This window comes from Gavia stellata, chromosome 12 (genome assembly GCF_030936135.1).
Source record: "Gavia stellata isolate bGavSte3 chromosome 12, bGavSte3.hap2, whole genome shotgun sequence".
Classification (NCBI taxonomy): domain Eukaryota; kingdom Metazoa; phylum Chordata; class Aves; order Gaviiformes; family Gaviidae; genus Gavia; species Gavia stellata.
Genome location: NC_082605.1, coordinates 16,842,848 through 16,866,047, shown reverse-complemented (window position 1 = coordinate 16,866,047; position 23,200 = coordinate 16,842,848). Strand labels below are relative to the sequence as shown.

The window sequence follows — 23,200 nt, the reverse complement described above, 5'->3', positions numbered from 1 at the left end:
ATTGTTACAAAGAGGACGCACTCCTGCTCGTCCCAGCATGATCCCTGCGGATTAGGATGAGGGCCGTGAGAGAACATCAAACTGGGGAAGCCCTCCAGGCTTCTCCCATCCCTGCAGACATCAGGCCTGGAGAATTTCTCTGTTGGGTAAATTCCTGATGTTTGTGGAGTTTTCACTCTGCCGGACCAATATGTGGGGTCAAGTGAAGGGTCCCTTTCCCAGACCCATCGTAATTGCCTGGCAGCAGCTGCAGCAAAGTCAGCCAGGAGTTTGGGAAGGAAAGGGGATGCCCGGGGCTGTAGACCTTCGGGTGTGTTGTCCCCATGCACAGCCTAGCACCGTGTGTGTGGGGACAGCTGAACCCCCCTGCTTAGGTTACTGGGATGGAGAAGGGGCAGCTGGTTTGTCCTGGTCCTTGCCAGGGAGCAGCAAAGCCAGTGACCGAGCCCAGGAGTCCTCTCTGCACCTGACCACAGCCCAGCACGTCCACCGGAGACGTGTGCTGCTCGTGGTCCTGCAGACCTGTATCAGCCTGACTGCGCTCAAAGCTATAGCAATGCCCCAGGTTTGACCTTGCTTTTTTCCTCTCACTTGCCTGCCAGGAGGCAGGGATCCCTCATCCTCGCTTCTGGTGAAAACAGCTGAGATTTCACCCCCTGGTCCCTCCAGGTCATCTGAGGGGGTCAGGATCTGACCTCAGTTTCTCTCACTTGTTCTCATGCCGATGCCAGCTCCAAATCCGGTTTATTCAGCTTTTTTTATGCCACCACCCTCTTTCACAATGTGTTTTCCCCATAAGCTGGACGGCTTCAGGCTCCCCTTTTTGCTGCAGGCACTGGCAAACCCTTTCGGTTGTGTTGTGCCAAAGCGTGGAAGGGGGAAACCAGTCAGCTCCTCAGTCTGATGATGACTTGCTACTTCAGCGTCCTCTGGGCTAGTGTGTTTTGTCCTTCGTATTCCTTCTTCCTCCTCCCTTGGGTCTAGATCCCTCTGAAAGCTCTTTGTACACGGGACCTTCATCCTGCAAGAGGAGGAGGGCAGCACGCCATAGCACACCTTCATCACAACAGCAAGGCCTACTCATTTTTCATATTTTAGCGTTTGTATGTGGCAATGCTCATTGCAAAAGTCATTGGGCACAGCAGTTAAAATAATCAGAAGCAGAAGTGAGTCATGCATGCCACACATGATGGCTTATGAGGAGTCTTAAATGCACAGATAGTATCTCAGCTCCTTCAGTCTTGAAATTCAAACATATCAAGTATTGCATTTTTAAAAGGGTCTTGATTTGTTATTGGGTTTTTTTGGCTTGGGTTTTTTGGTTTGTTTTTTTTTCCCCCTGCAGAAAGGTAAGGACTTCTGCGAGACATTTTATTCTTGTACATTTATATATCTGTCATATTTTTTGTGCTTATTAGAGGCTATGGTGAATAAGGATGTGCAAAGAAGTAAATGTTAAGCCATTTGACGAGTAATTGTTGTTACAGCTTTCATGTTGTAGCAGTCCGAGATGGCACATGCGCATGCATGCACACGCAGAGAAAATCCAGCCCTCCGCTCCTGTGATGGAACTGTCTGTTAAACAGAAACTTGAGAAGAACATGTTTTGCTTTTGGGGAAACGGGAGAAATAGTGAATTCATTTGGTTCCCACCTCTTTTGACTTAGTAAACACAAACTTCAGCAGCACTCAAATTCTCATCCGCAGTTCAATAGCAGCACTTGACTTGGAAGTAAACAGACAGCTCTGAACCAGGGTGGAGTTTATTTTATTTGCAATTTAAGTACTGAAAAAAAATAGATCCTGCTATTCATTAATTTTTGTATGACTCTACAATCCCTTTTATGTGGGTGAACAATACCTGTTAGAGTGAAAAGTTTTGCTTTTTTTATTTTGCTACAATTTAAAAGAAAGACTCCATTCACGCAAAGCTGTGCTTTTCTCCAATGTTCACATTATAAAAGAAAAAACCCAAAACTGTTCTTGTTTACTGTTGAAATCATGCACAGTATTATAGTCAATGATGCTGCCAATACATACTACACCTTTTGGCAATATCTAAGCTTCATAAAAGTGGTCACTTGTCTGAAAGCACCAATCTTTGTTCGTTCTGTGTTAGTGATGCATCAAACAAAATTCCCAAACATGCTCAACGTTCATTTTTTTTGAAACCCTTTTCTTTTTAACGTGAAAGATTGGTCCGTACTTGTTTTACGTATCACTTGTGGTTATATTTCATTTTTTAAATGTCTGTTTATATTTAATGACTGTTAATCACACCATATACGAAGAGTTGGTTGTTTTGAGAATTTGTAACGATTTGTTCCCCCATAATAAGTAGCAAGGCTTATTGAGCTGCTTAAGAAATTTTCAGCTGTAAGTGGTTTTCTTTTTGGTTCGTTTGATTTTCTTTAAGTTTCTTTTTCATTCTTTGCTTGAACCCAAATATTTAGCTGCTAGGTTAGGGCTCCTGTCTGCTTTCCTGAGCCTTGTTGCTAGTCTTTATGTTATTCTGGTTTGTTCCTTCTTACCCTGCTAACTTCTAGCTGGACTCAAGGGTAAGTGCTTCCCTGTAGCTAGCACAGCTCAGATAATCAGACTAGATTATCTGACATATGCAATGTGCTTTTTTTTTTTCTCTTAAATCTTTCTCATGTTTAGATTTTGTAGTACAAACTTTCCATGTTATTTTCCTGAATTGAGGTTTGAAATGTAAGTTTCCATACTGAAATTAGGATGCATGTGATGTTTGCATAATTGCCTTCTCTCCCTGGCTTTCACATTGGCATCAAGTGATCCTCTTAGTAAAGCCAATCATTAACATTTCTATTTTTCATTCCAAGATGTAAATATTAATTAACATCACAATAAAACTGTAAATAATACCTCCTTTTGTTTCATGGAATTTACATCTAGTTGACTGCTTCCTGCCTGAAAACAGATCATTTTGCACTCTGACAATATCCTTTCTCTCCGTACCGATGATTAGCTTGGTGCAGCGCACCAGCGTGCGGGGCTAACCGTGGACACCTCAAAGCGTAGCAAGGTAGGGCAGGAGACCCCGAGAGACCTAGGCAAGGTGCAGGACTCCACAGGAGCCCCCCAGAAAACCCCTCCGCACATGCCTTGTGAAAACAAGCCTGAGTCATGGAGGTTTGGTAGTTCCCTCTCCCGTAAACTTGGTAGGGGATGATTTTGGCAGCAAGCGGCAGCTCGCTGGGTCCCCCCGGGTTTGGAGATGCTGACCCGCTCCAACTTAAATACATTAGTCACGGAGGGGTGCTACTGTTCCCCCAAATTATCGTAAATTGATGTTTTAGCGTGGGTCTCAATCACCAAACAAAGCAACGCTTCCCAAAGAATAAGCCAGGGGAATTATTATTTTACCTTTTCCCACTGGAATACCTACTTTGAAAAAAATAAAAGCACAAACTTGTGCTGTAAAAGAGCTTCTCCTTAGTCTTTGTTCAGTCTTAAATACACCCGGTACAAATCCTTTATTGGTGTGAAAAGCTGCTTCTCTAATACCTGGTGAGTGCCTGCTTTCCTTAGGAGGGAATAGCATCAGTGGGTCATGAGAGCTGGCAAATATGTATCCAGAGTATCTGAATGCAATTATGAGAAGGAACAGGCGGTGTCATCCCTCCTGGCCATCAAACAAGACTCTTTTTTTTCTTCTCCCTCCTTTTGTTTCTTTTTTCTTCCTTTTTTTCTGTGTGCGAGTATGTGCGTGTGTGTATAAATATACCCCTGGGTAGCAGGCAGAATTCCTTCTCAGCAGACACTTTCTTTTTTCTTTCTTTTTTTTGTTTTCTAAATGTTTGGATTTCCAAAGAGGATTCTTATCAGACTTTACTGCAAAAAAAAAAAAAAAAGTTTAATTTGATGGAAAAACAGATTTTTGCCACTTTGAAAGAAAGAAAGAAAGAGTGAATGAATGAATGAACTTGGGTCTGGCAACATTACATGTATTTGCACTACAATGCATTGCTATCTTATTAGATTATTAGTTTTGTGCTTTAATTGCTTTTTTTTTTTAGATAGTTAGAGATATCATGAGAACGCTGCTCTGTCTTCTGTATTGTCAACTTGCAGATGCTTCATTGCAGGAATGCAGAATTAAAATGTTAATTCAGTTCTCACATAACTTGCATGAATTTAAAACTAGCCTGTAAATCACTTCTACGTGCTTTAAGAAGCATGGTACTTTAACTTAGGAAATACAAATTCACAGGTTTCTGCAGTCATCCAATTCAAAGTATTTTTAAATAGTTCTAAAAATGCTGTGAAACAATGTTTTCTATTATAAATAGCTGTTCTAAAATGGTGTTTTTAACATGCCACACAAGGAATTATGTAAGTGCATACTACAAATTCTTATTCATTTAACTACCACAGAGTAGATAACTTAGATTTCGGTTCAGTGCCTAGTGTGTCTGGTGATTTACAGGAACATTCATAATTGTTTATTAAAATTGTAACTCGAGCAGAAAAGAATTTGTTTGCAGCGGGGGAGAAGCCATAAAACACAGGAATAAACAGCTGATTAAATTTAAAGCTATCTTCTAACATGGAATAATAATAAGAAAAAAAAGAGCTCTTAGATGCCCAGCTGAGAGGCGAGTTCAGCCCGCTGCAGCGGCCGCAGCTCGTCGTGGGGAGGAGGTTTGCAGAGCCCCGGACACGCACACGCGCACGCACATCACTTTTCAGAGGTGGCAACGCCGTAGTGCACGGCGAGGAGGGGACGTGGTAAGTCAGCAGCCGGCCCTGCCAGCAGCTCGCTCCCAAACAACAGCCTGGCATTTTAAGTCCCAGTAGGATTTTCCTCCCCGCCCCAGAACACCGGTATTTGCTAGTCCAGCCTCTTGCTCCACACGGCCGAACGAAACGAGGTTTCCAGGCGCTTCCCCTGGGTGTTTCTGTAGCGAGTCGCAGCCCAAGCATGTCCGGTAGCTCCGCTTAAGCGGCGAGAGCAGGAGGGGACCCCGCCGCCCCTCCGAGCACGCGGCCGAGCGTGCGGCAGGTCGCGGTGGGCACGCCGTCACCCGCCTGCCGCGGTGCATTGCCGGCAAGCACCGCGCAGGCTGGAAAACTTCTCCCGCTTTGCCCGGCCAGGCCAGCGGAAGAGTTTTCTAGAAATATCTGTAAATGAATAGCTGCCATCAATCATTGTCATTCCTTTATTTCATGTCTCCTGATGAGGTTGACTAGTGTCATTGTTTGTTACTGTCCAAACCACATCTTCATTCTTGTAATGTCAAGCAGATATGACAAGCACACATTTTCCAGATGAGTAAGATACAAAGTCACCTTTTAATTTACAGTTGTTTGGGTTTTTTTGTTTGTTGGTTTTGGTTTTTTTTTTGAACAAGCAAACGTGTCATAAAATTTACTGGATGTTCAGTTGCCTTTGGTACTAAAACAAAGTCACTCATTAACAAAAAGAAATAAATCTGGAGTAAGAAATTCTTACAATAAAATGGCTACCTAAAGCCTTTTATAACAAGAATTCTTTTATGGAGCTTGTCCCCCACTATTAACTTCACCGCTTTCAGAGCAGAATCTGCCAAAATTATTGCTGGAGCAAAAGAAATGCAGAGGGCAGGGAAATGCATTTTTAAAAAAAGAATGAGAGATTTGGCTGTTTTGCCTCTTCCTGTTTTAAATAGCAGTTAGATAAAGAGAAATACGGCCCTCAGAGGACCAAATGGTGGGACAGTCCTTTGGTTTCCGTGATTATTGTCGTTGTTGAAATCTCTGTGTTGCCGACACTGACAGATTTTTAAGACTCTGATTTCAAACACTTGTAGGGAGTGTGCGTGTGACAGGGGGCTAGTTAATGGAGTCAGTATAAAATACAAACTGGGTAAAAATGGAAGAAAATAAACCCGGCAGTGTTAAAAAAAGAGTGTAATGTAGGTGACCAAGTGCAACATAAAAGGCCGGAGTCTGCAGTTTTCCAGAAGAAAGGTTCGTGGAGTCTGTGCTGCCAATTTACCTCCGCTGGCAGCCTCCCTTCCGAGACCACCATCGAACACCTTTCAGCTGCAGTTGTGTGCAGCTTGTCTAAATATGTAAGATAACTTTTGTGGGCCTGCAGCAGCATTTTGGCTGGGGCCCCGAACAAAGAAGCACCAGCGAGCTTGGCACGGCACCTTGGGAAGGGATTGTAAATTACTGGAGCATCATATAACTTTCTTTCTTTGGTTTCTCCTTTCTTTTTAGCTAGAATAACAGAGCAGGGTCAAAAAAGCAACCGTATTTGACTGAAACAATTGATTTAAAGTACTTACAAATTAGCTGTACAGTTTGGGTGTGAATATTAGCCATTCTCATTTTGTACGTTGTTTAAAATCTCATTCAAACTGTACAAGCCATTTTGAAAGAGGGTAGATGATAGATAAAACTTTTTTCATATGCAGATGTTGGCATTATTTTAAATTGCAGATCAGCTGTTTAGGGTGGAGTAATAATATATGTGGATCTATCCTTTTCTTTTTGTATTGCCTAGGAAGTTTAATGCTTTTGGTATAATTTGATTCCTAAATTCCATTTTTAAAAGCGAGTCCATTGGAAAAATTAAAATGCAAAAAGAAATTGCAAGTTGCAAGTGTTTATTTTCTAACAATTAATTAAGGGAAGGTGATTTTAATGTAGGATTGTCCTTTTTAACCTGCTCCTAGTTATTCTTAAGAATTTTAAGCATCTGGCCCAGAGCAGATATTCCATTTAAGAGAAATACATGTGTGTATTACCATTCTCAAAAGACATCTCCCATTCAAACCACGTCAGCTTCATCCCCTGGGTGGGCGATGTGCACCCACCCAGCCCCGCAGCTCTGCTGATGCAAAATGGTTTGCTCACGCTAGAACTGCGGCGCTGGGCGGCTGCAGGGAAAGCTGCGGCTGGTCATCTTCCTTCCCATGGCAGAAAACCACATTTTAAACCACCGACCGAGGAGAAGTCGTGTGGCTCATGCTTTTTTGGTCACTCGAGCTCACGCAGTGCCATGTGCGATGCCTCTCACTTCGGTGGTTGTTCTGAGACGGGGAGATTTGGGACAAATGGGCTTTCGAGCAGGCACCCAACGGGATGCTCAGTAAGGTGTTGCTTCGCAGTGGTTAATGAAAGTAAAATTGCCCCTGATTATGGACAGTCGTGAAGGCCGTTTAATCACTGTGTTTGCTCTCACGCTTGGCAGGGAACTGTCTGTGCCTCTGCCTTGGGCAGGGAGATCTTAAAAAGCCCAGGACAGCCCCTCAGCTCCGTGGAAGCCAGCAGAGCTTCAGTCGGTTCACACCAACTGAAGGTCCGCTCTGTGCCCACCTGGCTCGGAGAACATAAAGTGGGGAAAAGCTTATTAGTCTGGAGTAAAAAATACTCATTCCAAACATGCTTTCTAGCACATCTGCTCAAAAAAGTTCACCAGCTAAAGGGCTAGAGGACTCTTCAAGTTTCCAGCTGATTTACTCTGCTCTCAGAGCCTCGTTGGCTGAGCAGGAGGATTGACAGTGTATCAGGGCTCCTAATTGAAAAGTAATAAAATCTCTGAGCAAAGCTGGCAAATGAAGGCCTCCAGCCAATTTGTCAGCTTGCAGTCAACTCCGAGGAGCCGGGCAGAGCAGCAAGCCATTAAAAATAGTCTGATAATGTCTGTTAAAACATTTTGCGGGCGCTAGGGATGGAATCGAAAACAGCATAGACAAACTCTTTGGGAGTGCATGCAATCAAATCGATCTTGGCCCAAAGGGACAGAGACGATGGGGCAGAAAGCTGTCAAAACAGACAGGAGCTGGCCCGTGCCGCGAGCCCCAGGGCTGGGTGGGCTTCGCATCCCACGCCCAAGGATGCTGGAGAGGTGCCGTGGAGGCGATGCGCTCGTCGGGGAGGTTGTCCCTGTCCCCCCAGCCAGCCCTCGCACTGCCACCTCGGCACTCGGCACAGGCGGCGGCTTCTTCTGTCCCCGTGCCGAATGCACGGAGCGGAGGTGGAGGGGAGATTTGGGACCGGGAAGAGAGGTGGGGGGGAGGCAGCAGGACCCAGCACACGGAGCAATAACAGGGGAGCGGACCCTCAAAAATTAAACAGCTGTAGGAAAAAAAAAAATCAGTGTTTATTCAGCAGGGTTTTAATGAGGAAAATTGCCAGCTACTGCTGAATTAAGTATTGCTAGCAGCTAATTGAAATGTTACATGTTTTAATATGTCTGATTTCTTTCCAGTGGGTGATGTTATTTATATAGTTTGTATATAGCTAATGACAGACTATACAGAAAATGTAAAGATTGCTTCCAATGATCAGTAATATCTGAGAGCACAGACATGAATGAGGTATTTTAAAAGACATGCCATCCTTCACAGCTTAATATTAAATACTAAAACATATATAAAAGAGCACTGTCTCATTATCATTTAAAGCTCTTTTTATTTTTTTATTTATTTTTTTTAATTAAGGCTTTTTTTTTTTTTCTGGTAAAGAGGGATTTTGTTTTAAAACAAATACAGTTACCATATACTACTGTTGCGGAAAACTGCATTTTTGTGTCCTTTCAGCCACATTGTTTCAAGGCCACCCAGTTCCTTTAGGAGGCTATAAACAGGGGAAGGATTTAAATCCTATTCTCTTTGTCGAGGATTTGGCAAGAACCCATATAGTAGGAAGCTGAGCACAGACAAAACCTAGTGAAAGGTGTCCTTTAATTCCCTGGCCGCTGCTAGAACAAAGCCTGCTCCCAGCGGGGTCCCGGCTGGCCGCACCCAGGCTGGCTTGGCGGCTTCATTTCAACTGCTGAATTCAGTGTATTTTTAGTTAACCATGTTGAGATTAATTAATTAGCCCCTAGGAGTTAGTGCCCGTAAACGTCACCCAAAGCAGAGAAGTGTGAATACGTTGAGGCTGTTAATTCACCCAAAAACGGCAGCTCGTAATCCAGGCAGGGGAAATTCAGCCCCTCCGTCGGGATGACTGGCAGCTCCGGTGCACTATCGGGTTACTGCCTCAGTGACAACAAACTACGTATCAATTTAACTTCTTAGCAATGCTTAAAAGAGCATCTTTTTATTTCGGTGAGGTAGCATTTAAAGTTGCCATTAGGAAAAAAATTGCCGTGGGGAGACACGCATTGGCATTTGGATAAACAACAACGTAACTGGTCTGATATCTAGAAAACCTAGTAAATGTAGAGAAAAATGCTACAGCTGTAACTTCATTAGAATGGCAGAATCTATTATAATTAACCGCAACTATCTAAATAGGAGCTAATTTACTTATGTGAGCCAAAATTCTGTTAACTCATAGCGTATTGTGAAATACAGAGTAAGTTCTTGGGTTTGTGTGCCGGTTTTAAGTACAGAATAAATGCACTATAATGAGCAGTTGACAAGATGTTAATTCTAAAATCTTTTGCCTAAATGCAATAAGATAGTCCATAACTGATGCAAGTTGACAATGGGAGGTGAAAAGTGTACTGTATAGCCTGCAAAGAGAAAAGTTAATGGCAATGTAGGGAAAAGGAGATATTTAGCTTTCATGCTTCATACTGTATATTTTTTTCTGTTGTATTTGTCAACTAAAATGTCTTATATCTCTCTAAATGGTGTCTTTCTCTATATGTATAAATGAACAGATGCAGATAGAGCTCAAAAGCATGGCATGGATGAATTTATCTCTTCCAATCCCTGTAACTTTGACCACGCTTCACTCTTTGAGATGGTTCAGCGCCTCACTTTGGACCACAGACTTAATGATTCCTATTCTTGTCTGGCAAGTATATTCTTTGGTCTCTAGTGATATAAACACCAAGCAGCAAAGTCAAAGCTAGTGCGAGTGGGGGCTATCCCCCTGTTGCTGGAAGATTGACTTCTGTTTAAACCAGGCTTGAATTTGGCCCAGAGGTATTTTCTTTTGAGAGGCTACTTGCAGTGAACTGACTGCTGTTCTTCTCCAGTTGCACTGTCTTTACCATTTCTGTTTGCAATGCTTAAAATGTTTCTTCCTGCAAAGACAAACGCCAGTGTGGGGATGTGAAGTAGAGAGCAGTGTTTTGCAGCCTCCCGCACTGCCTTCCAGAGTCTTCTGGATGAAAGAACAGGGGAAAGATGACGGTCTGGTACCACCTCCCGTGTCAATGGAGTCCCACCAGGAATAACTGTGGCCCAGCTTTGTGTCTCTTTATGAGCAGGGATCCCAAGCAGGTAACAGATGGGACCAGGTGGATAACTGCAGTGATGCTGCAGTCTTTCCACGCTCATGTAGTCACATGCCCATTCTGATGATCCTCATGAGCACAGGTTGCAGCTCTCAGCCCGCTGCTGTGTAACATGGTCTATAGGACAGTGGCCTGAGATGCTCCAGGACAGCTTGTAGCCTTTGGTTGGGGTGCAGTGCTTGGGGGCTCTTAGGTACTGTGAGGATTTAAATGACAAATAACCTTTAACAATACAACTTGAACAATTAGTTTTTAGCAGTTTCGGTGGAGAGGATGAGGAGGCTCTTAGGTTTTGAGAAAACAACAGGATGAAGCCTTTCTAGAGGGACCTGAAATGCAGGTCCTGTCCTGAATATGGCATGGGACAGGTCTGGACCTACTGCCCTCCTCATGTTGCACAGAAACCTCCACACTAGAGTGTCATCGTGGGCTGCTTCAGCAGAAGGGCCACCCTGTGCCGATAGCCTTCACCTTTTGCCAGCTGTGCAGTCCCTGGAGCTGGGGCTCTTGGGGGGCCTGCTGTTAAAAGCAGCAACCTGGGAACACAGCTGAGCAGTTGGCAGTAAGACTGTCAGTCTGAAATCCCGTCCTCCACGTCCCCCTCCACCATGGTGCTCCTGTCACCTGCTCTGCTCCTTGCACCGTGCGCAAGGGCTGATCTCCTCAGAAAGGCTAAGATCCAGTAAATGCCATTAGCAGTAGTGAGTTGTCACCTTCCTGAAGAGAGGCAGGGCTAGGAGGAACGGTTGTGGACGTCCCCTGAGGTAAGGATGGGGTGGGGGAAGACTGCAGCGTGCACTTTACCTGCAGATACCCAAGTGGTACATGTAGGCTTGGTGGGAGCATTGTCAGACCTGCAGCAGGTTTCTTACCGGTTCCATCGAGGTCTTTGCTCCGGCAGGCAGTGAATTTGGCATGCAGCTTCCGCTCCCCACGCATGGCTGACCCTGGGAAGACCATCCCCATCCATGCATGTCTGACAGGTTGGCTTGCAGCTGGTTTGTCTCTGTGCAGTCTCGGGACTGGTGAGAGAGCTGTGGCCATTGAATTAAGTTCATGGAGAGGTGCAAGGCCATCATTGAAAATCATTAACAATATTTCTCTTCAAGAAACCCACCAGCCACACTTCTGCTTGTTATTGAGATGTTTAGGCCCTTGCTAGAAGCTACTGGACTGGTGGAGCTCCCCTCAGCACCAAGACTCGTGCTTCTTTGGAGCGGACCATCACCAATTAACCACCTTCTTTCAAATCACCCACTGCAGAGGGCTATAAAGAAGAGAATAATGGCCTGTCTTCACCTACGCTTGGATTTCACATGCTTCTTTACTTATTTTACTATGGTTTTGTCCTGATTATGGCATAAAAAAACCAGACTGACCTCAAAATTTGAGTTCAATTGCAAAGAGCTCCCATTGCTCTTGCTGTGTCTTTGGGATGTTGGCGGTACCACTGCACTGGCTTGCCTGGAGGAGCTGCGAGCCCGCGGTAAGCCTGCTCTGTCCACCCTGTGTGCCACTGGGCAATTGTTATTCTCCCTACAGGACATTCCCATGCAAGATCCCGCAGAGTTTTGCCTCGTCACACCTCTTCTTGTTTTCAAACGTGGACGTGGAGGTGTCAGGGAAGACTTACCCAGACACAGTGGCTTACCCTGACACAGAGGATAACTCAGCGTTGCCTCCTTTCCGTGGAACCAGGTTAAACAACGTTGTTGCGAGCCCACTCGCTGGCTGAGCAGGCATCCCTATGAAAACAAACAGGCTGGCTGACTAATCTCAGCTATGGCAGAAGTGATGTGTGCTGGCAGAGAGCACTGCGCTCGGGAAGGGGAAGAGCGTTGTCTGCATCACTTGCTGAGGGCTCCTGCCCATCATCCACAAACTGGTGGCACAATTGCATTCACAGCTCTTCCTGGACTTTGGGAAGAGTATGTAGTTCTTCCAGCTTAGTATGGACCCCACACATGTGTGGGTCTTCATCCTTTCTGCTTGGACGTGTGTGTGATTTCTGAGACTGCCCTTCAACTGCCTTTCCAAGACTTCCCAGCCTACTGCCTCATGCAGCTGGGTCGCTGCTGGAGCTGTATTTCCCGTGATGCGTCAGCTTTGGTGGGATTCACGTAATACAGCACAACATGTACCGAGAAAAGGTGGTCTTCCAGAGTGCCCAGCTTAGCTGAGATGATGTGAAGGAGTCAGATTAAAAGGTCCATGAAGCAGGCTACCAAAATGAAATTGCTTTATTTTACCTATGGTAGATGAGAAAATTCAGCTACTGAAAAGTGAAAATTTTCCCTCAGAAACCCTGGTTTTCACAAAAGCTGCATTTACCAGTAGAAAAATTGCCAGTGATTCACCAGCCCTGACCAACCCTGACCAAGCCTTGCTTTACCCAGCTTCAAAGCTCCCATTGCACTCCCCACTGGTGCCTGCGACAGATGTCCCCTTCTTGATGCAGTTCAGCTTGTTGAACACGGTCAGTTGAGCTCCCTGTGCTCTACAGCCTTCCTCCGATGTCCCCTCTAGGTTTCCTCATGCTGTTGAAGACCATCTGGGAGACCAAACTGAGCTACACCTAGCTGCGTTGGGGTGAGACACCGGTGTGTCACCACGATCAGCTGCGTTTGCCAGACGGGCTGGTTGTCAGCCGGTTGCACCAGGCAAATCTTACTCAAGAGCCAGGATCTGCCTGAAGATGTGGGGGATTTGTCTGAATACCACCTTTCATCAAACCTTAGATTTTTTCTGGGGCTGTGAGGAGCAGCATTTACTGCTCCTTTGGAGCCCCGTTCAACAGCAGGATTTTTATTTCATACCTCTGCTGTGCAAAACGAGACCACCTGGTCCTCCTGGGCTCTGGATCTCTCCTCTCGTACTCTGCTTGCCTGTGCTCTCATGAGGTATGAGGCTCATCACTGAACCTCAGAGCTTCTGCTCGGGCTTCCCTTCATTGAGCTGTGGCAGCGATCTCGAGTGGATGCCCCCATCCCTTCTGTCCGCCCGAGGACCAGCACTTCTCAGAGCCCCATGCAGGGGAGCGATGTGGGGTGCGCTGGATCGCTGGGTCCAGCCTCCTGCTTCTTTCACCCCAGACTCTGGGTTTAATACCTGGCTCCAGTGAAATTAGTGCCAGCCTTCCCGCCGGTGTCAGTAGGGCCAAGATCTCACCCCATAGGGAGAACTGAATCTTTTCTATGTATTAGGTGAATATAACAATTTCAACTGCATTTCCACCCCAGTAACCAAACGCATACGTCTTTCTATCGCAGAGCAGTTACGGCATTTCTATATTTTTACCATGCCTGATCGCCAAAGAATTGTGTGAAGAGAGGCAAGGTGAAGAGACGGTCCAAGGATGTAACAAGCAGGCAACGTAAAAAAATCCAGAATCAAGCATAATACCACTAACCAAAAAGCAAACAAAAATACCATTAAAAGCAGTGAAGGCAAACATACCCCTCCCAAAAAATAGCCTTCCAGAGTGCCGTCCCATCTGCATTGTTCTGTGTCTTCATTTTGAAATGTGCACTTCTAGTGATCCCAGCACTATAGCTACTCCCTATATCTATCATTTTCCCCTCATTATTTTAATTCTTTTCTCAATCTGTTTTGGAGTTGGCCCAATAAGGATGAGCAAATCCTTCTCTATGTCTTTGAGCTCTTAATTGATATTTCTTCAACTCTTTTCAAAGCAGCTATTTTGGCATCTAGAAAAGATTTGGTGTCATCTGAGTGGTAGAAAATATATTTTAATCTTTCACAGCAGTGTTGTTTCTAAGATGTAGCATTTGGGGTAACAGATGGGGTGGCAAAGAAGTTGCCTATAGGGGCAGTGCTCTGCCTCAACTACTCTCCCGCCCGCTGCAGGAACTTTTCAATTAAACGATGAAAGATTTTGCAGCTTGATGCATTCCAGAGCTGCGTCTTAGCAATTGTTTAGCACCCAAATTTCCATGTAAATATTGACGGTTTTGCAGCATTTTGAAAAGCAATCTACAAGAATATTCTTGTTCTCGCTAGCGCCTTTCCCGAAGGCAGAGGCGCGCTCCGCTTCGGCTGTCCCAGGTTGTTCACCGGAGCCGTGCCCTCGCAGGGAAGGGCGTCCGCCTCGGGAGCACGGACGTTGCACCACAAGCCATGTGTCACCAGGCCCTCAGGACTGACTGACAGACAGAAATAGTCTGAGGTTTCTTGATGTGTAAAGAAACCCTGCTTGTGAGCAGAGCTTCCCTATGCTTCGATGCCAAGGAGGTGGGCAATGGCAGAGCGCGTCGCCAGCTGTACACAGTAAGGACCACGGGAAACGTCCCTTTCTGATACTGCGGAGCTGCCTTCCTCCTTCTGCAGGACATTCCCGCCTGCCAGATGCAAGAGAAGTCATTATTCAGTGTAATCCTCCATGCTCTCCCCCAGATCGGTCTTCTTGCTCCTGGCCAAATGTACAATCCCATCCCCAAAATGAGAGTACTGTTTCACACTCTTTAAATAAGCAAACCTTTGTCATCTCTTAAAGGTGTAAGTCTTTTTTTTTTTTTTCTTTTTTTTTTGTCTTTTTTTGCTAGGCACTGACATGAACCAGCCTAACTTTTCAGCATTTTAAATGACATTTCCCTTTAATGGTACCATAATATGCTTTTAGTAACAGTTGCACTGAGTATATGCTGCATTTGGGTGCTGATATACAGACTGTATTGTTTAAGAGTGACCTCTCTCCTTTTTCCTTAACATAGCCTTAGGTTTGTATTTCTTTTATTAGAACAGTTGACCGCTACACCTCCAAATCTGATAGCCTTTGTATTTAATAACTTATATTTAAAATCAAGTCTCTTTATTTCTAAACAGGGCTGGTTTAGTCCTGGCCAGGTCTTTGTGCTAGATGAGTATTGTGCACGTAATGGAGTGAGAGGCTGTCACAGACATCTCTGCTACCTCAGAGATTTGCTAGAGCGCGCAGAAAACGGAGCTATGATTGACCCCACCTTACTTCACTACAGCTTTGCCTTTTGTGCATCACATGTTCATGGCAACAGGTAAGGAATTCTTCTCAGCTAGCAGCTCCCTGCCAGCAAGGGATGATTTTGTCAAATATAGGTTTCCTTGGATAATGCACAACAGTCCCCAATTTGTTTTCACAGTGGATGTTTGGCAGCAGCGCTTCTGGTGGCATAGTCGGTTTGTTTATTTGTTTCGTTGCTTGTTTAATGTAAGCAATAAAAATGCACGTAGAGAATCCAGAAATGAGGGGTTTTAACTTTCTTACCCAGGCACCTGCTAGATGCAGTTCTGGACAAGATAGAGTTGAAGTTCATGTCACTGTCACAGACTGAATAAATAGAAGTAAACGATACACTGTGCTGATTTAATTGCTGTGCGAGAGGATCTGACAAGTTGCAGCAGTGAAATTTTCAGCAGTATCAAACTTCAGTGTTCAGAAGGGCTTTAAGCCCTCGGGCACCTATTTAAAATCCGTGTGACGTCAGTTTGGAAATTGCTTAGACATAACTGAAAATTTTATCTTGCTGCTGTTGCAAAGCAATTTGAATTTCAGAAGTAGCCCGTTCCTTTCTCTCAAATGTGGCAAATCTTTGATGGGAGGAACTGGAGCTGTGCTTTTTCCTTTTCTATTTCTTTTGTTGACAGCTGTAGCATGTATTGCAGCTTCTTTTTCTGCTTTTTTTCTGTTAAGTTGCATTCTGTACTTTGAGATATTGCTCTCTATCCTGCATATGCTGCTGAAGAAGGGAATGTTATAAATTAATAATGTGTTTTCTAAACCCTCTGGTAAATACCATCCCAAATTATGACACACATTGCCCAGGTTTCATGTTGCAAGGCTGCCGCTTGCTTTTGCAGTTACTTTCATACATCTTGTCATGGAAACCGAGTTTTTGCTTCCTTAGTTTCTTTTTTAGTTCTGACTTTCTTTTGCTTGTTCATTCCTTCTTTGCCAATTGTTATTTTATTTCAGTTGTTGCCTTTCATTTCAGTTTCCTTTTGTTTTATTTTGAGTTGTTTCATGCTTTCTTCTTGTTTCTTTCACTTTTGCTGCTGGCCTTGCCCCCCACGTTTCAATCTCTCCCCAAAGCCAACACATGGCAGGATTACTTGGTGGGTCACAGCCAAGTGCAGACGGCGAGGGGGGCAAAGTGTCTCATGCCCCTGCCGCTGAAGTGGAAACAAAAAAGGATTCCAAAAAGGAGTCCAAAAAAAGGAAAGATTCCAAATCCCAGCCGAATCCAGAGCCCAAAAGGTAAGCAAAAGCGCGCAGTGCACAGAAGTGTGTTGTAGAGGGCACGGGGCTCCTCGGTCACTGAGCACACCAGGCAGTTTGCGTCCCCACGACGTGGGGCTGCGGCACCGACATTCGGGTAGTACGCTCTCCTGGGAGCTGGATGGCATTTGTGCACCCAAGTCCCATAGCGGGTCAGGGCCCTGAGTTTTTTAGGCGTGTCTTTAAGAGATGGCTGACATGGCATGTAGGGGTTGAGACTGGGCAGGGGAAGCCGGCTGCCCCCTTTGCCCCTCTTCCATAGGCAGGGCTTATCCCGGCAGGAGGCTGTTTTGGGGACAGGACCTGGCTCAAAGCCTGTTTGGCCCATAATGGACAGGAGATTGGATGTAGGTCATGGCTACCCCATGTATGTCTTCACAGGGACCAGCATAGCCAAAGCCAGAGCCTCCTCTTCATCGGCATTGGTGTCAGGAGGTATCTGACGGTACTGGCCAAGGTGACACCCGCTGTTCCCTCCCTGTGGGGCTGGAGAGTTGTGGGCTCAGGGAAATGTCTTGCTTTAAAACCCATGTGGTGTGTAGACCCCAGTCCCACGCTCGTACAGCTGTCCAGGGCTGCATGTGGCTGCTGCCACTCACCGGGAGACCGGTGGGCACTGCCAAAGGGGCAGCTCGGCCGTGGATGGGCTATTCGAGTAATTCATTTAAAATATTCCAAGAAAGGAACGAGATGTTTTGCTATGACTGAGCTGTCTTTATCTGATGGTTGACTTCACATTGAAAGGCTGAAGGTTCGTATTCCTTCTTGGTCGCTGCCGTCTCTCTGTTGCCGGGGGATTACGGGAGCTGCAAGGCTGCAGCATTGCACTTTCTGACCGAGGGCCGGCTCTGCGTAACGCCCGGGAGCCGCCTCACATCACCAGGAGCTTGGTACGGAGACTATGGGGTACATTTTCTGGCCTCTGCTATTGGTAGGTCACAAAATTGGCCTGCAGGAGGTCTGAGAGAAAATGCGACTCCGAATCTTTCATGTCTGCTATCAGAAATCTGAATATGTGAGTGGAAGAGTCACGATTTCTTTTCAGAAAGCTGTGTAGGCCACATGCATCGTGCATTTGTGAGCTGGCTGGCAGAGCGCGACGGAAAGCCAATATTTACCCATGTAGTCCTTACTGGCAGTTGCGACTTTTGCAAAGCCCGGTTCGCTTTAGCTACGTCCTTTCCTCCCACCTGCCGCGACCATACGTTGCTTGTTGCCTTAGGGCTGGCCGTGCTCTCCCCAGGAAACCTATAGCTCATGGCAGAGCTGAAAACTTTCTGTGTAAAATCTGTCGAGGTGGGAAGATGCCTGCCCCGGGACCCGGCACAGTATCCGACGGAGAATCTTGGAGCAGCTGTGCATTGCGTTGTTATTGGAATGCACAGTGGTCTGGGAAAGATTCAAGTTATGAGACATTTTTCGGTTTAACAAAGGCTTCTTTTTCTGTTGAAACTGAGAACGTGTTGATTTTCTTTACAAACGGAAGTTCCTTCACTTTTAGACAGTAAAAGAACCCAAGCGGGTGGTTTAGCTTTCCCCAGAATGAGGTTGGCTGTCAGTCAGAATATGCCACCCAGTAATGAAGGTCGAGCAGGGAGATAATTTCATGTGGCTATCAATCTCCTGTATTAGCAGCAGACAGTGATGGAGCTGAGGTGGGCTGTCTGTTTGTATCGTGTTTGCGTAAGGTCAGGCAGCGAGACAACAGTCGCTCGCAGTCAGCGGGGAAGTGCAGGCTGCGGTGCAGATGCTGAGGACAGCCTGAAGGTCAAGGCTGACAGGATGACAGGCGTCAGCGTGGGGACAATGCCTCCTCCTCGCCTGTCCGGCTCCTGCCTCCGTGGCACGGCCGCCGCACTGCAGCCGGGACAGGAGCAGGACGGCTGCTGGTGGAAATGCACCTCCAGCTTGGAGCTGGCCCTGCGGCCGCAGCAGGTGAAATGGTCAAAACGGGATTTTGGGGATGTTTTGGAGGCCTGTTGCTTTATATGGCAGGGTTTGGTCTCCCCCCCTTCCCTTGGGCTCGTGTAGCTTATTCAGACCCCTGAAAGCCTGACATAATCTCTCCAAAAGCAGGCTGTAAATCACTGCTATTTGCATGACAGTCCCCTTAATTTTTCTGTTAAGTTCATCCTTTTCCAAGTAAAAATGGAGTTAAATGTAAATTCCTTGTCCTAAGTTTCACCTCCTGCCGATACCTGAATATGTAACGTGCAGGCTGTCAGGAAGGCAGGGACCAGCCAAAGATTGCTGAGTGGCCCCATGGTTTTCTGCTGCCCAGGTCCTGGCTCTTCAGTAAGGCTGAGGAGCTCAAGGCTTGTTCGCTGTTGTGGTCACCAGTGATCTGATAACAGGGTTTTGTCCACCCGGTATCACTGGATGCCTTTTGTAAAGTCCTGCCGTTATGAAAGCTGTTGTGATTCCTGATGTATTTACCTACATGACAGGTAGGAAACGTGTAGCGTTATTCAGGCATCTGACACACACACTGTCTGTTTCTTGATGTCTGTTTGTGTTTGGTACCACCACCACAGCATTGAGGCTGTCGCTTTCCTTTATCGACAGCCCTCCACAAAATAGTGAAGGCAAGAAGCAGGAATGGTTTTAAGAGGACATCATGATTTGGGGTAAAATTATAAAAGGTTTTACATGATCATCCAGGTCTTTCCCTGCCTTCTGTTTCCATGTTTGTCACTGTCCTCACGTTGGAGGGCTATGACAGTAGTGCCGGCGTCGTTTGACATGCGGAGAAGTGATGTGTTAGTGGAGCCTTGCTGCTTCCCTGTCTGTGCACGGGAGAGGCGTCGCGGAGTAGAAAGTTGAGCTCAGCTTTTCCGGGCCCAAAGTTAGAGCCTAAATGTCGAAGGGTGATTCCTGCCTCTTTCAAAGGAGTGGCTTTTAAGAGTGACCTTGGTTTCACATGTGCCTTTTTTGGATTTAGCCACGTAATAACTTTCTTTTTAAATGTTAAAGTTGGCATCAAAAAAGACTCACTCCATGCTTGCTAATCCCAAACTTTTAAAAATAAAACTAAAATACTGATCGTGTGCATGCTAAGTATTAGAAGACACTGAGCTTGTCAAAATCGGGATGCCAGACTGAATCCCCTCCAGTCTAATAGCGATTGACCAGCATCGTTCTCTGCAAGTTGTTCAATGACTATTTACCCAAGGTCCAAGCAGTTAAACTATTAATTAATTTGGTGTATCAGTGATTTGCCTTTTCCTCTGTAAGCTGGATTTTACAGCATCCAGCTTGTTTTCAAGAAGTAGCTCTTTCATTAGCTAACATTAGCATTAGCTTTCATTAGTTTTTAACTGTAAGCCAGCAGAAATATTTTTATTGTCATAAACCTTGAGGAACTGAAAAGTCTGCATAACATATTTGTAATTTTTTCCATTGTATTCTAATTACATATCTGGCTGTTTCACATACAGGCAAGATTTCCATACAGCTAGTTAAAAAAACAGAACAGAACATCTTTGGTCCCTTAAAAGTAGTAAATATATGAACACTTTATCGCAGTATCGTCATATGCTTCCTGAAGTACTTTGTGTTTGCACGTCTCATTCAGATTAATCACCCTGGCTGCAGTAAGGCCGGTTAAAATCTGGCATGGCGTAATGCCGTAACCTTTTATTAGGTGCCAGCTCCCTGTCCCGACCGGCCCCGTGATAAGTCCGCAGCGACACGGCATGCGTTATGGCTGTCTGTCGGATAGGATCCGGTGTCTGTGCTGAAGGGAGGTGGGTTGCCAGCCACCAGCAGATAACCAGCTCTCTGCGGCCGGCTGACGTGATTCATTACAATGGGTGTAGGATGGCAGAGCTCAGAAACCATCCGGTTCAGCCGCGGTACGTCAGGGGTGTAGATCGCACATGAGAAGCGATGAGCCGTGACTTGGCTCGGCGCTGTGGCGTGGAGGAGAGCCCAAGCAAAATGAAGGCAGGAGTTGGGAGGATGAAATGGCTCCCATGCTCTGCAGCATCTCGAGCGGGCGGCTGGGGCAGCGGCCAGGAGAGCGGGCGGAGGGCTGGGCTGAACAAAGGGCTTTCAGCCGGCGTTCCGCGCACGGTGTGAATTCCCAGAAGAAAGGGGAGTCGGGGAAAATCGATGTTTGCTGAATAAGCTTTTTTCCAAGGGGTCTAAACAGGTGGGCTCTTTCAGGTCAGATTTGCTGGGGGAGATGTAGGAGGCAGCAGGCAGGCAGCTGTGGTCCTGCCCACGTCCCCAGAGCCAGTCCCCGTGCAACCGGTGGGACGTCGTGCAGGCAAGTCTTCCTGCGAGGGATCCTTTGAAAGCCTATCCTGACACATGCCGTCCAAGGCACTAATCATCGATGTTTACTGTATAGCTCATATGTGCTGCACCTGGCAACCAGCAAGGGAGCTGAAGGCAGCACGTGTTCTATATTTGAGTTGTTACTTAAAAAATCAAATTATTTGCATCAGTTTTTGACATTGTTTTTTTTTCCTTGGCTCTGTATGCCAGGGCTCACAGTGCATGCAAAGATCTGTTTGCTACGTGTAAGCAATATTTTCCCCAGTAAAAAAAGTGTAGACAAGTTAAACATAAAAGGTGTAAAAGATGATATGTCTTTTCATTTATAAGCCGCCATGGTATTTCATACAGGCTTATGTCAAAGAGATTAACCCACTGGAGCTATACCGTATATTTATAATTGCATACGAATGCATGCTATTGCTTCATATATTAGTCTTTGTTAAAAAATCATTTTGATATATTTGTTTTAGCAGCATAACTAGCCCTGGGGGCACTGGGTATAATTAGAAAAGGGCATGGGGGGAGGCGGGGTTTGTAGAATAAAGCAGTGGCCTTAGGATCACAGGTCCTAATTATAATTTATAATTAACCCTGGAATTTGCACAAACCATCTAAGCTAAACAAGGACTACCATTTTTGCTGTTTAAATTGCAACCCTTTTTTTTTTAATTTCACCACCTGCTTTGTTGATGTTGTTGTTTTTGTGGCTTAAAACTTAAAAACAAGGGGGGATTAGGAAAGCGGCATTTAAAACTTTTCACGTGAAGTATTTACAGTAGGAATTTAATAGTTTAGAGCCAACATAGTGAATCTGCAGCAGAAGGAGTGATCTGAAACTTGTTTACTTATAATTAAAATTTTCCCTATTTATTTTTCTTGCCTTTTTTGCCCTTCTCCTTCCCTCTCTGCCCACAACTTCTGCCATACACCTCAAGTGTCCGCAAGCAGGAGCTGTAGAGAATCAGATGAAATTGTGTCTCCACACAGATGGAGACGTTTAGGTTGTTTGTTGATCCAAATTCATAGACCCAAACCCATTTTGACCATGTACACACAGAACTTTGTTTCACCCTTTTGCTCTCCATTCCCCATCACTGCGTCAGTGCTATAACGATGTGGTTGTGGATTGCGTGTGAGAACATCGGTTTCCTCCAGCTGCATTTTAGCCAGCCTTGCTGTAGAAATGCTGCTCGCTGGAGGAGTCGGTGCTTCTGTCCATGAGATCAAATAGCAAATATCAAAATTGAGCTGGAGACCTTTGCTGAAAACAAAACTGCCGATAAGCATCAGAACAAGCTGGTGCGACCTGAGCTTCTCCTGGGGATTTTTTTCAGCCCCATCAGCCATGTACCGGAATTGTCTAGAGCAGAGAAGTGAATCGTAAATTATAGCAATGCTAAGCTATATACCCTTTGTGTTCTTGCAAAAGGGAAAATAAATATGTTCCCTCAAAAAGATTACATTTTCAAAGTATATTTGACTTGAATATTTAATTAGTTTTCAAAATTATCGAGCTAATAAATTAAGTGCAAGGCTTTGGGTAGTGTTTTTCCAGTTCTATGTATATCCTGCATTTGTCGCTAATTAATGAGTTCCTAATGCTTCAGCTTCTGGGAAGATGAGCAACAAAGATTAACATAACTAGTAAATCCGAAGATGTGCAGCTGGGTTATAGTATTTGAAATTTGACAAAAACATTGGAAGTATTATTATTTGTGACATGGCTCAAGATGGGGGATTGTGAGGAAAGCAAAGATGACAGAACTGGTGCTAACCACTGTGACAACAACTTGAAAAGCAGCCGACATGACATCTTTCCTATCATGCTGCCGAAAATGTCAACTTTGTGAAGGACAGTGAGAAAATGGTTTGCCGAAAATTTGAAAGGTAGATTCAAGAGATGCTCATCATGTCAGATACAATATAGTCTACAGCTGGGTGAGAAAGGGAGTCCTTGCCGTGGTGATGGCTCTCGGTTGGCAGGCCCTTCCAGACATCCACGCTGCTCCAAAAATGGCTACAGCTGACCTGTAGATTGTCTCAAGTTTGCAGTGCATGATACCCGAGAGCGGCGTGCGTTTACACCATGCGGCAGGCCCTGCATGGAGGGAGCGGTGGCCGGAGCCACCGGGTTTGATGTCCTCCTGGCTCACAAAGACCCCAAGAAAGGTGAAGAGCCAGGGGTGACCACGGGTTAAGCCTACGTGGTCTACGTGCGCCTCGGTGGGTGAGTTGGCATCCCTTGGGGCATTGTGACTTGGGTGAGAGCCGCGTTGGGCAGAGGTTCGCTCTCCAGGGCCCACCCTTCATCTTCGTGTGGGTCAGTGTTTTCAAAGCAATGCTTCCAGAGCCACCACTGCCCAGCCAGGATGCAACTGATGCTGTCACGTCAGCCCGTTTTGGGTGTCCAACATGAGTCCTTACATGGTAAGCGC

At 45.6% G+C, this 23,200-nt stretch overlaps 1 protein-coding gene across 16 annotated transcripts in view; it reads left to right on the top strand.

Annotated features, from left to right (window-relative positions):
- The window catches only part of CADPS (calcium dependent secretion activator), a 221,134-nt gene that overhangs the window by 124,990 nt on the left and 72,944 nt on the right, over positions 1-23,200 (top strand). For 9 of the 16 annotated variants that reach the window (XM_059823543.1, XM_059823545.1, XM_059823536.1 and 6 more), the window contains exons 12-14: positions 4,745-4,752; positions 9,629-9,765; positions 15,053-15,240. In XM_059823543.1, coding sequence (XP_059679526.1) covers positions 4,745-4,752; positions 9,629-9,765; positions 15,053-15,240 — 333 coding nt within the window. The remainder of the gene's footprint in view (positions 1-4,744; positions 4,753-9,628; positions 9,766-15,052; positions 15,241-23,200) is intronic. The other 7 variants (XM_059823540.1, XM_059823541.1, XM_059823539.1 and 4 more) reach the window with 2 other exon arrangements.